General features: G+C 38.5%; 2 protein-coding genes across 2 annotated transcripts in view; one reads left to right on the top strand and one right to left on the bottom strand.

Annotated features, from left to right (window-relative positions):
• The window catches only part of POLG2 (DNA polymerase gamma 2, accessory subunit), a 6,174-nt gene extending 436 nt beyond the window's left edge, over positions 1–5,738 (top strand). Inside the window, exons 2-9 of the mRNA XM_085304789.1 lie at positions 7–411; positions 849–975; positions 1,126–1,231; positions 1,640–1,813; positions 2,776–2,916; positions 3,916–3,996; positions 4,608–4,708; positions 5,540–5,738. Of these exons, the coding sequence (XP_085160915.1) occupies positions 7–411; positions 849–975; positions 1,126–1,231; positions 1,640–1,813; positions 2,776–2,916; positions 3,916–3,996; positions 4,608–4,708; positions 5,540–5,705 (1,301 nt within the window). The 3' untranslated portion in view covers positions 5,706–5,738. The remainder of the gene's footprint in view (positions 1–6; positions 412–848; positions 976–1,125; positions 1,232–1,639; positions 1,814–2,775; positions 2,917–3,915; positions 3,997–4,607; positions 4,709–5,539) is intronic.
• Positions 5,739–6,128: 390 nt separating this feature from the next.
• Positions 6,129–12,064, bottom strand: MILR1 (mast cell immunoglobulin like receptor 1). Its single transcript, XM_085304788.1, is given in 9 exon segments — positions 6,129–6,178; positions 7,523–7,582; positions 7,913–7,975; positions 9,021–9,104; positions 9,544–9,657; positions 10,192–10,476; positions 10,787–11,074; positions 11,903–12,001; positions 12,004–12,064. Coding segments are annotated over 9 exon segments (1,104 nt in total).
• Between the last annotated feature and the right edge of the window lie 342 nt (positions 12,065–12,406).

Raw genomic sequence — 12,406 nt, 5'->3', positions numbered from 1 at the left:
CCGCGCGGCCCTACGCGGCGGGCGGCGAGGCGGCGAGCGCGGAGGCGCTGCTGGAGGTGTGCCGGCGGCGGCACTTCCTGCGGGGCGGCGCGGCGCTGCGGCCCTGGCGCTCTTACCTCAGCGGCTGCCCGCCGGGCTTCGGGCCCCTGGGCGTGGCGCTGCGCGGCAACCTGGCGGCGCAGTGGTGGGAGGCGGTGGCCGCCTTCCGGGAGCAGGTGCTCGCCGTGGAGGCGCCGCTGCACGGCCCGCCCGGCCCGGGCGCCCCGCCGGCGGGGCAGGCTCTCCGGCTGGTGCCCTCCGAGACGCTGCGCGAAGCCCTCCGGGGCGCGGGCGGCGGCCGGGAGCCGGGCGGCCGCCCCGCGGAAGAGGTGCTGGAGGCCGCGGGGTTGCTCCGCGAGTCCCTGCTTCCCGGTAGGTCCCTGGGAGGCTCTGGGCCGCCCGCTCGCGTTTCGCTGGCTGCGGGCGAAGCCGCTGCGTACAGCTCCTGGCTGTGTCAGCGCGCTGGGGAAGTTTCATCCCCTCGCAGGGAGCTGGTGCCCTTTGCAAGGGCCCGAGCGGCACGAGTGCCCAAACATGCATCTAATGCTTTCCACAATTAGGAAACGGGCTCATTAAAATCATGGTTGCTAAAGTACCTAGAGCAATCGTGCTGTACAAGCTGCTGACCTAGTGTCAGCCCAGTGTCAAAGCTGATTTAGACCACACATGTAAATGGCCTAAGTAGCACAGGGATCTTAAAGCTTCATTATTGCCTTGACTTGTGGGTAAATTCATTTATGCATTCACTGTAATTAAAAAATTAAAATTTTTCTAGTGCCTACTGAAATTAATTATTTGTCTTTTGACAGGTGCTTTAGCACAGTACATTAACTGTTTAGAGTTGGTAAACAAGAGACTGCCTTGTGGCCTTGCTCAAATTGGAGTATGTTTTCACTCTATTCCAGAAAGTGAACAATGCAACGAAAACCTCAGCAGGTACAGTAATGAAGAATGATTAATCCCTTTTCATACTTAAACCAGCTCTTTGCACATATTTTGCTTTTGGATTATTTTTGAACACTGTCTCTTGCTTTTTTCCTATTATTTTTGAAGGAGTTAATTTGCTGACCTTGCTATTGTTTAAAGAATAGGCGAAAGGACCACATCTTCCCTTGTATGGTTTAGCTCTGCCAGAACTGCAGGACAATGGCTTGATTACTGGTTACGTCAGAGGCTCCAGTGGTGGAGAAAGGTAGTTGCTTGTGCTTTTCTACTATTTTAAGTCTTGGACCCTCCCTTTATAGTTGAAGAGAGGGAATAGGCACTGTGGTAGGTTTTGTGGAGCTGTAGTGCCAGTTGTTCGTTACTGAAATGCATATGTTTCTTGCAAGAAGCAGAAAAACTACTTAAACTGCTTGTGACAAATCTGTTAAATAGTTCATTACGTGACTTGCAGACAAGCAAAAGTCTTGCTTTTGTATGTGATTTGACATCAAGGTGCTATAAAACAACAAAGTGTTTTGGATAGTAATTTATAAAAAGCACATTGCACTTCAAGCCAAAGCATCTCACGGACTTTAGCTTTCCTTAAGAGATTTATTATTTGTGATTAATATAGCATGCACAGTAATGGTTCACCTCTTATATCTTTAATTTTCAGTTTGCAATAGGCCCATCTAACTTCAGCAGCAGTGACTTTCAGGATGAAGAAGGAAGAAGAGGATTTAATTTATACTATGGCTTTCCTTGGGGGAAGGAAGCAATAGAAACATTGACAAATCTCGGTGATGCTGAACTGTTAAAAATGTATCCAGAGAATAGATCAAAATTACTTGTAAGCCTTACCTTAGTTTTATGATATTAAAAATGTTTTTTGATAAAAACGATGTGTGAAAGAAATGATTTTTCTCTTGGTGATCCAGTTGCTTGACATGTGACCATCTTTTTATTCTGCTGTAGTAAAAGCAATGTAATTGGTACTCTGAAGTCGAACCTCCTTTTGATGATCTTATTGTTGCATATAAAATAGGCATAGAAGCTAAATAATTTTTGCGTGGAGTTCTTTGAAATTAGAAATGAGGTATAGTGACAAGACAGCAGTTGTCAGTTGTGTAGTCTTTATCGGTGAGCTGTTGTTAAGATTAAGTCTGTGTTTCTTTGCTAAGTTCACATCAAAAAGAATCTGTAAATGTTTCCTTTTATAGCTTGTCTCATTACATGCTTAGAAGTACTACATATGTAGCTGAAAGAATCGTAACCTGTGCATGTGGCTTTATTATGAAGCTTATATCACATCCAGTAAGACAAAAGGGGGAATGGAGTGAATGTGAATGTGTTTGACAGGGGAACATCTTAATTTCTGTTTTTGCAGCTTTCTTACTTCTGTACAGAAGTTGGAAAATGGGGCACTTGTTAGGTGAGATAGCAATTTCTGAAATCATGGAGCCAGATTATTTTCACCTGACCACAAGAATCTACACAGCTCCAAAAGAACTTGCAGTTTCAAGTGTATTGCAAGTAGATTTAAATTTATTATCAGAAAGTAGGGACAGGAAAATATGTCATCTTCCTCATGTATTTTACATTCCCAGCATTACAGTCTTAACTAATAATTATCACTCTCTAAAGTTGCTGGCAACTTTTTAAAATACCTGTTTTCTCACATTTGAAATACAGACAGGGTGCTTGAGATCAATGGTTCATTACATGTTTAAAGTAAATAAAAGACCCTTTGAGGCAGTGTTTGAGGTATCCTTTTTTTTTTTTTTTTTCTTCCCCCCTCCCCTTCTCCTTCAGGGCCGAGATGGAAGGAAGAATGTTATTCCTCATGTTCTATCTGTGAGTGGAAATCTGGACAGAGGAGCATTAGCGTATCTCTTTGATTCTCTACAGCTAGTTGAGAATCCGTTAATAAAAAAGAAAAATTCACAGAGAAAGGTAAGTTTCTGTAGAAAGCATAAAGAAGAACAGATAGCGGAAAAGTCTTAAGTACAAGTCTTAAGTACAAAACTTGAATAGAAAATGTCACATCCCAGGTCAATGCAGATATGTCTGTAAAAGCCCCAGGATGAACTGAACTAGCCAACAGTGAAGTGCTGTGGTTAGTTTTGAGCAGGGTGTGATGAGTGCAGCCTTGTTGGTCGGATGTCTCTGTTTAAATTACCACAACATGTCCCTCTTCTTTCACATCTCCATTCTCTGCTCCCTTCCTCAATACGCTCACTGGTAAACGGGCTAGGCCCATTGTACTGCCTCTGCAATCCTTACCCACATAAGCAATTTTTTTCTCCTGTTTTGAGGTCACCTTTCCTGTCTTAGCCTCTCTCTGATGCTTAGTGGGCTGTTTTAAGTGATGAAGGAGTTATGAGAAACAATGTAGTTGCTGCGTGGGAGAAAGGATGTTTGGGGAGGCTTCTTGCTGCAGAGTTTGCAGGTTGCTAGAGAAGAGTAGAAAAGGTGGTCAGAGATGGCAGTGGGTTATTTTTCTCAAGGACCATTATTAACCCTGCTTCTACTATGTTTTCTGGAGTTCCTCAGTGCTAGCTTTAAAACAGTGCTTGTTACTCAAATAAGTGTTGTTTCCTTTAAGAATAGGTGGTAGACTGGATGTGAAGTGTCTAGTGGGCTGTCTCTTGGATTTCTCTGGCCTTATTGTTAAAAATGATGCAGCTCTACTGGCAAAGCTTCATTTTCTTTACAGGACTCATAATTTCTGCCATGGTAATGTACGAGATGTGTGCTGGTTATATCAAGTACAGTTTGCTTTCTTTCATATTATAATTGTGTTCAATGAGACAAATTATGCACATTTAGAACATTTTCTAGCAAAACTGCCCTTCAGTTAAAAATTTCAAATTGCTTTTTTAATATTCTGTAGTTCTGTTTAAATGTATTTAGTATAAATATCTAGTGATCTGTCACTTTTTGAAACATTAGGTACTTAAGCTTCACCCTTGTTTAGCACCTATTAAAGTGGCCTTGGACGTAGGAAAAGGTCCAACAACAGAGCTGAGACAGGTATGTTGTAAGAAAGCATTTTAATTATGAGCATTGACTTCCCATGTTGTCTTCTGTTACAATTGTCACAGTGTTTGTGTTGGGGAAAATCATACTGCTACTTTGTGGTTCTTGGAGAGTCATGTTCACATAGGTCCAGTAGTGCTTCCCCTGTGCAGCTTGTAAGTTGTGGCTAAAGGAGTACACCGTGGAAAGTGGGGAGCAGATAACCTGCCTGGCTTTAATGTACTCCTTTTATTATTATTAATAAAGCTGATACTATTTTTATGCAAAATGAAGGAAAATAAACAAAATTAGCCTGATCTTACATAATTATCGTAATGTGAGTTACATCTTCAGGTTTCTTTTTTTTTTTCTTTTTTTCTTTTTTTTTTTTTTAAGTCAGTTATGCTTAAGAAATGCAGGAGGAGAAAACTTACTTTGGCATATTTTTAAAATAAAAATGGAGATCTAGTTTCCAAGTTGCTTTCCACGTTGTGCTTGTTTTAGCCACTAAATTAATACCACCTAGCATGTGTGGTAGTAGCATTCCTACAGTTTGAATGGCTTCTTTGCCTAGGATTTCAAACCCTCAAAGACTGTGTTTTACTTTTGTTTTTAAATAAACACAGGTTTGTCAAGGATTATTCAATGAACTGTCAGAATGCAGAATTTCCGTATGGCCAGGATATCTTGAAACCATGCAGATATCTTTGGAGCAACTTTATACAAAGTAAGGAAAAATAGTGTTTTGTAATTTAAACTGTAACGGTAAAAGATGAGATTCTGTGAACTACTGAAAATAAAACAGTTCTTAATAAAAAGTTATCATGTGCAGTAGCCAATTTATATTTAAACTTGATTATTTTGTTACGAAGTGCCATGTAGATCACTTAAGAATTACAGGAACTGGGCATCTTTCATGCTTTTCCATTGCTATTGTTCTTGAATTGTGAAATGCCTGTTAGAGACTTTCGTTTGAAAATAAACTTCTTAAGATGAGTAATAAACTTAGAACTGATTTATTTTCCATTTTTGGATATGGACTGGCTGTTTCATTCTTAAGTACTGTTTCAAATCGCACACTGTATCTGGCCTTGATCCTGAAGTTTTTTAAGCCTGGAGTGATTACTGTTGGTATATGTGATGGAATTTGTACAGATAAATAATATGCTAGCAAGTGATTCATATACAAGTTTCAGGCTGATTGGGGGTGAATTTTGAACATATCAGTGAGTATTTTTTTCCCTAGAGAGAACATACATGAATAGTTGTTCATGTACAGTAGTTTTCAAGGTAAGCCTGGTTATTAAAAAATAAGAAAAATATATTCTGCAAAAATATGTGTAATAGGTCATTGGATAAAATTCTCTTTATGTTCTGAAGTGACCCAATGCCTTAAAGAAATGTATTCAGGAAAGAAAGGAATGGCAACAAGAAAATGTTTTCATACTTGACTTCGTACAGTGTAACAAAAATTTATAGCATATGGTCATTTGCACATAACTTATCTGTTTTCTTTCATACTTCAAAAGCAGTAACAGGCGTGCTGATCTCTTTTCAGATATGATGAGATGAGTGTTCTCTTCACTGTATTGATAACTGATGCTACTCTGGAGAATGGAGTGGTCCAGCTGAGAAGCAGAGACACCACCATGAAGGAAATGATGCACATTTCTAGGCTGAAGGACTTCTTAACTAAGTACATAACATCAGCGAAAAACATATAGACTTTAACTCAGTAATAAAAGGAATTTCTTAAATTTCTGTGCCTGAACTGACTTCCAGAGTATCACTGATCTAGTGATCTCTCTGAAAATAGTTCCACTAAAGCTTGTTGGTGCATCTCTCTTCTGTCAAACCTGGACCRTCAGGGTTTCTAGATTACACTGAAAAGAGGGAAGTAACAAACTTGTCCGTCATTAGCAGGGCTAACGGTATTCTTTGTATCTTCAGTTTCATTATCTTACTAAAAACATCCAATTTTAACTTAAAATTCATCTTACACCTATGCATTGCTAATATATGGTGCCAAACTATAGTGTCTGCTGGAACAGAAATGATATTTTATACAAAAGACTTTCAAATCTTAAATTTAAGAGTCTAATAATATTACTTAATCTTTCTAACATCTGTTCATGAGTATATTTTTATCAAATGGCCTCTGTTCTCCAGTCCAACATGGAAGCTACTACACCTTGCACTTGATTTAAAAAATATATAAAGAGTAACAGAAGAATTAGAAGAAATCAGTTGTAAGTGGTTCTTGTCAAGCATTTTTGTTGACAGAAAATTTCAGTAGACAGAAAACCTGTGCCATAGAGTGAAAACAAGACTAATGTGTGATCATGTTTATACTATACCTGAGTATTGCAGTCAAAATCAGATAATGAGAGTTGGGAGTAAATGCAGTTGAGTGATTTTGATCTTCTGTAGATTTACTATGTGTATACAGCTTGTTAGTATGTTGAACAGGTGCTTTAAGGTATATACAACAATGCATGTAGTCACTGATAGTGTCACAGAAGACAAGGACTTATCTTAAAACTTCTTCTGTTAATGTGGTGCTAATGTAACTCTAAATGGGTTAGTTGCAACTGCTATATGTATACCAAATATATAGCTGTCAAGATTGGACTAGACAATCTTCAGAGGTCCCTTTCAGCCTCAATGATTCTGGGATATATGGTGCAATGCTAATACAGTATGTCTGGGTGACTTACTGAAGCCTTGGAATTCTACCTGAACTGGCTATGGAAGAACATTAAATCAACACAGGCAATGAGCTTAAGAGACATCATAGAAACAGCCTACAGCAGGATGCAGAATCTCTTTCAGAGCTAACTTCCCTGAAGTTAATTTTAGCCTCCCATCCCTTCTCCATCAAAGCAGAAGTAATGCTGAACTGTGAAGCTGTCATCCTTGCTGCTAGGTAACAACAGGTACAGAGGCCAAATATGAATCTTCTAGAGTATGCTTAGAGGACAGTACAGTTGGGATTATTTTTTTGTAGTGGTTGACTAAACTATTTTCATTATTTGTTTGTATACAATCCAGTTACTACTTCATGATAATCGTGACATGCACAGCAGCACAGATCTGAGTGAAAGCTTTCAATTTGAATAACATTAATCAGCTCATAGTTCTTGCTTTCTGTTTGTTCATCACATACATATAGAGCCAGATTGTATACTATGTCCAACAAGATCTTTCCTGGCAGTGATTCCATGGATTTATTTATTTATTTATTTATTTATGGTGCTACTTGGGCAATAAGGTGCTGTTTGAGGAATGAGATCAGTGTTTGGGTCTCCGAGTTCCATTTTTAAGCTGTTCTGCACTTTGCTTCAGGTTGAAGTCCTTAGGAATTGCAATTTTGGGGATTTCACTAGTAGAGAAAAACAGCTTATCGTTTGTCTACAAAATAGGCCAGGAAAGCAACATCTGAGTATCATCTGCTCTTTCTGTGCAGGCTCAGCGGTGCTCAGAACATCTGAGGAGCAGAAGATTCTTTAAAATATGTAATAAATCACAAGTGAGATCCTACCTTGTACTTCATCTCTTATGACGACCTTTGAATAGACTGTAGCACAGGTCCTCTTCTCTGCTAAAAGCCAGAATRACATAATCTGCCTTTTAATAAGGGTACACATAAGTAGCTTAATATGCCATTAGCAGTTTGGTCAGTAATAACATGACCTGCATAGTTTCAAAATTAAGCTGTTGAATTTTTGAATCATAGGTTGGTGATGGACTTTTTTTCCCTTTTCTTTCTTAAAGTTAATTTCTCTATTGTAAGTAGTTTGACTATGTAACTGCTACTATCTAAAAAAAATGCCCAGAAAAATTTTCCCAAAACATCCTTGTGCACCCCAGATGTGTACTACATAACTATATAGCTACTACATAGTCACTACTATAAGTTCTGGATTTTTACCTTTTTCATCTTCCTTTCTAATAGCAGTAAGGTTGGCATACTCTTCTTCAGGTTTAATGTACTCTGGATTAAAAACAATGAACAAAAGTTAAGTACAAGTGGTTATGGCCGGGTTGTTTTTGTCTTGGTACAAGCAGGGAGATTGGGGATATAAAATCTAAACATGCTTCTTGTAGCATCTGTGGGCCTTATCAGAGCTATTTCCACTTTCTTTGCAGGCAGTGTGGGTAGAATGCTGATTGATATCTGGAACAAGAGGCTACAGAGAGTAATAGACAAACTGAGCAGAGCTGCTAGAATTCTGCTTGTTTGCCACCTGAGGAGGACACAGATTGTTCGAGGAGAATTATTCCCTTTTTTATTTAGTAACAGGAAACAGTGTCTTTGCTTTTGTATCTTCTTGACAATAGTGAGTCATGCATAAGAAGAAAAAAGATCATTTGAAAAGATCAATAAGATAATAATTAGCATTGTGACTTTCAGGTAATGTCTTCATTATTGCATGTTTTCTACAATTGGAGTAGTACAATATCTTAATTTGCTTGTCTTGTTGACTGATACCTAGTATTCATTGTTTGAAATGACTTTTGAGTCCAGTGAAAGTTAAGAAACACAAAGAACTAATGTGTACTGAACAATTCAGAACAAAATGCAGGAGCTGCACAATTTTTCTTTTGCTATAGTATATTTATCCAATTTTTGACTCTTAGTGGTGGGCAGTGTACTTCTGGTTTTTAATCTTCTTTCCTCTGCATGGCTTTTCCTATCCTGATCATGGGTTTCCAAATTCAATTCTTCATTTTATTTCTTTTCTATTTATAGTAGATTCTTGTGTGAGTCTCCAGAACTCTTTACCCAGTATAATTGAAGTTACAGTTTTGGCTGTGTGGCTGACAGGTGGTAGTAGACTGTAAATATGGATCCTCGGGGACTTCAAATGCTGCCTTTGCTGGTCAAGGTCAGCAGGTATTTTGTTACCTCACTAACTGGTAGTAGGGGTCCTTGTCTTCTTTCTTTTGTGATATCTAAAGGAATTGTCCCATACTAGCTAGAAAGCTAGTGCTTGCAAGCACGTTTTCTGGCTACACGGGGAGTAATGTGAACTTACCGACCTCTGTGTATATGACATAGTTTTCTGTCTCTTCTGCATTCGTGGTTGAAATAAGGCCAGCTGAGGATCTAGCAGATTTTTCTGCAAATTGCAAAAGAAACAAACACATATACATATATCCATTTCTCTTGGGGGAAATGAACAGCTCCATGACATTTTTTTGATATTTGAGTATCCTAAATAATGTTATTTTCATAATTAATACTGCTCCTTAAGCAAAGACATTTTTTAAATAATGTCTTTATTATGGACAGTAAGGACCAATTCTTGCCAACAGTTATGTATATATTTAATTTAGATATTGCTTTGCCTCCTGTAGCCGAGGACTGCCATCTAAAACATAGCTGAGAAGTCAATGTCTTGTAAATTGTCTCTAATCTATGTTGGTTAGGAGCAGAGTGACAACATCCTAAAATTCCAAGAGCTTAATTTCACTTGTAACATGATGCATACACATTAGAATGTATCGAGGACATAAGTTAGCACCTCTGGAAAATGAAATAGATATTAAATAACTCACTTGCTTTACATGAAGGAATAATGAAAAATGGAATTGCCAGAGCAAATCCTATTGTTAACAACAGCAGGATCAGCCCCAAAGAAATGAGCAATGGTTGAGAATTGCTTCTCTCTTCTGTCAAACAAACAAAAAATAGTTTATGTAAATAAATGTTGTTTCATATTCTGTTTTCAGTAACTTAAAATCAAAACTTTGCATTTCTTTCACTTTTCAGATTAACTGTGGTTAATAGAACTATTCAGGAGAGTGCAAACTGCTTGCTGCCACAGCAGGAGGGAGCGTGATGCAGCCAGTGATCTAGTAAGACTAATGAGATTGAAGGGCCCTCCCTTTCATAGGAAACAGAGAGAAAAATGAAGCTAGGATTTCCCCCAGGCAGAGCAACAGGATAGCAAAGGTTTCTTCTAACAGTGAATCCTTTACGGTCATCTTAAGCGGTCATTTCTATTACCACTACATTCTTGTATGGAATTCTCTTTACCTTAATTTTAAAAGAACCTAAGATGATTATTATTATTACTATTACTACTTCAACATAACATTGTGGGGAGAAAAATTGTAGCTAAAAGACTTGCATTGTTACTAGATTCTGAATTTTTGTGCAGTCCTTGTTTATTGATGATGGTAAATTCTTTGACACATGCATACCTGCTAATGTAAAGTTGAAACTGTTGCTGTATTTTGTGCTGTTGGGAAAGTTGTTTTCAGCTCTGCATTTATAAGTTCCAAAGTCACTAGATGAATTGATAAACTGAAAAAACATAGCTGCTTCCCTTTTCTGCATCTTCATTGGACGAGAGATGCTCTTTCTTTCTCTAAAGAATATGTATGTGATAGGAAGAGAACCATTTTCTGAGAGACAAGATAGCGTCACATTCTGTCCTTTCATTGCTTGAGAGCTGGGTGAGCTTAACACTGGTTTGGAAACTGGCTCTGTAAAAAGAAACCAAAAAGACTCCATCACTGAGTACAGAACATATTCCAAAGGAAGACAGCAACATAGGCAAATGAGATGATCTTAAGGGATGGAGGGCTTAGTGAGCCACATAAGAGTAGCGCTGGTGACCCCTGAGGAAATGATACCGGTGGGCAGTAGTTAAGTTCAGCTCTGCAGTCAAGGCAGGCACTCACAGCAGTGCAAAACTCCCTGCAGCAAACAAAACCCTGGCAGAATGGACCAGGCAGTGTGTGGCTCAATGCTTCTAAAATAAAATGTGCTGGAAAGGTATACAGCAAAACCTACCTATAAGTGTGAAGTTGAGACTTTTGCTGTATTTTCCGTCTCCAGGAATTTTATACTCAGCTTTGCATTTGTATTCACCCACATCACTGGCAGAGTTGATAGTCAGGTTAAACAAAACTGGGGTCAAGCTTGTGCTGTTTAGTGTGGCTACCTTCTGATTTCCTTTAAACAACGTGTATTTGACAGGTGGAGATCCAGAGTCTGAGTGACAGGAGAGGCTCACATTCTGCTTTATCACTACTTCCAAAGTGCCCTGAACATGCCTGAGCGTGGGGTTGGAGATCACCTCTGGAAAGAAGAAACTTCTGAATGAATTCATTACATCTATCGTCCAAGTATCTCTCAGGTTATTCCCAAAATATGTTGAGGACCATGTTGTACTTATTTCTGTTGAAATAGATTGTCCTAATGTTTTTTTCACCTCCAGCAGCAGGCATTTTTCAATGTCATTACGTAACTTTGAAGATGCAAGGAAAATGCTATTGTCGTACAAAAGAGTGTATCCACACAAAGCCAGTAGGTATTTAATTGAATCAACAAAAAACCTTTGCACCACAACATCAGTGGCAATTGTAGAAGTATAACAGAAATACAAATTTTATGGGGTGTTAATTGTTGGGAAAAGTAGCCCTATGTGCTAGCTGAGAGGTAGCATGTGAGCCTGCAAGTAAACACAGTATTTTATCTGTGGCCCTGTGTAAATGAGGAGATTTGATCTAATGTAAACAGATCTAACTTTATCCTCCTCAACTTTTGAATAGTAGCAGCAGTAGCCTTGACCGTTTTATCAAAATAGTTTGGTTTTATGGAATCACACAAATACAACTGTGAGGAAAAACCTGCAACATCTTTTCATAGAAAATAGTGATAAGCCAGCTGCAATTAAGATAAATTATGAGAATTCTAGAGTTATAAAATAGATTTTAATAACTTAAAGCAATGTACGTACAATTGTGAGCAAGAAAGTTAAATTTGCATAGAAACTTTTAAACTGTCTCGTTGCACAAATGAGAAGTTTTAATTTTACTTGACAGCTTCAGATATTCTAGAATCCCTCTCCATTTTTTTTGAGCAGTTGATGTTAAGACATATCACAAAACTGAAAAGAAAACGTACCTCTGCGTTCTGCAACTGATTTCTGAATCTGCTGACAGACTTGAGCTAAAAGAAGAGAAGACGACTTTCAGACAAGGAACAATGGCTGTTGTTTAGAATTAATTGTAAAAAGTATGTCCTTGGCTTACTGTAGGAAAACAGCAGAACTCTGAGAAAAAGCATTTTCCTTCAAAGACAAAGCAGATGCTGAACGGGGCAGATGGTGTAGTTACACTGGTAAGGAGAAGTTTGAGGAGTGGCTCAAAAGCTGAGTGGTTGAGGAAGTCCTAAATACGGAAACAGTGCTGATTATTATTAGTAGATGGTGTTTAGAGAAATACTTTTGTTGTATTCTATTTATATTTAGCCTATGGCAGTCATGTTACAGTAGTGGGTGGAAGAAAAAGCTTTGTGGTGAGGAACAGCTAGTTGGGATACAACTGTTACGTATAGTTTTAAGATGTCGTTAATATAATCAGGAACTTTTTCATGTCTGAGAGCTGTGTTGTAGAACTATGCTACCAT

Source organism: Rhea americana, unplaced genomic scaffold (assembly GCF_003343005.1).
Source record: "Rhea americana isolate MKP2758 unplaced genomic scaffold, rheAme1 scaffold_21, whole genome shotgun sequence".
Taxonomy (NCBI): domain Eukaryota; kingdom Metazoa; phylum Chordata; class Aves; order Rheiformes; family Rheidae; genus Rhea; species Rhea americana.
This window is presented reverse-complemented; position numbering and strand designations above follow the sequence as displayed.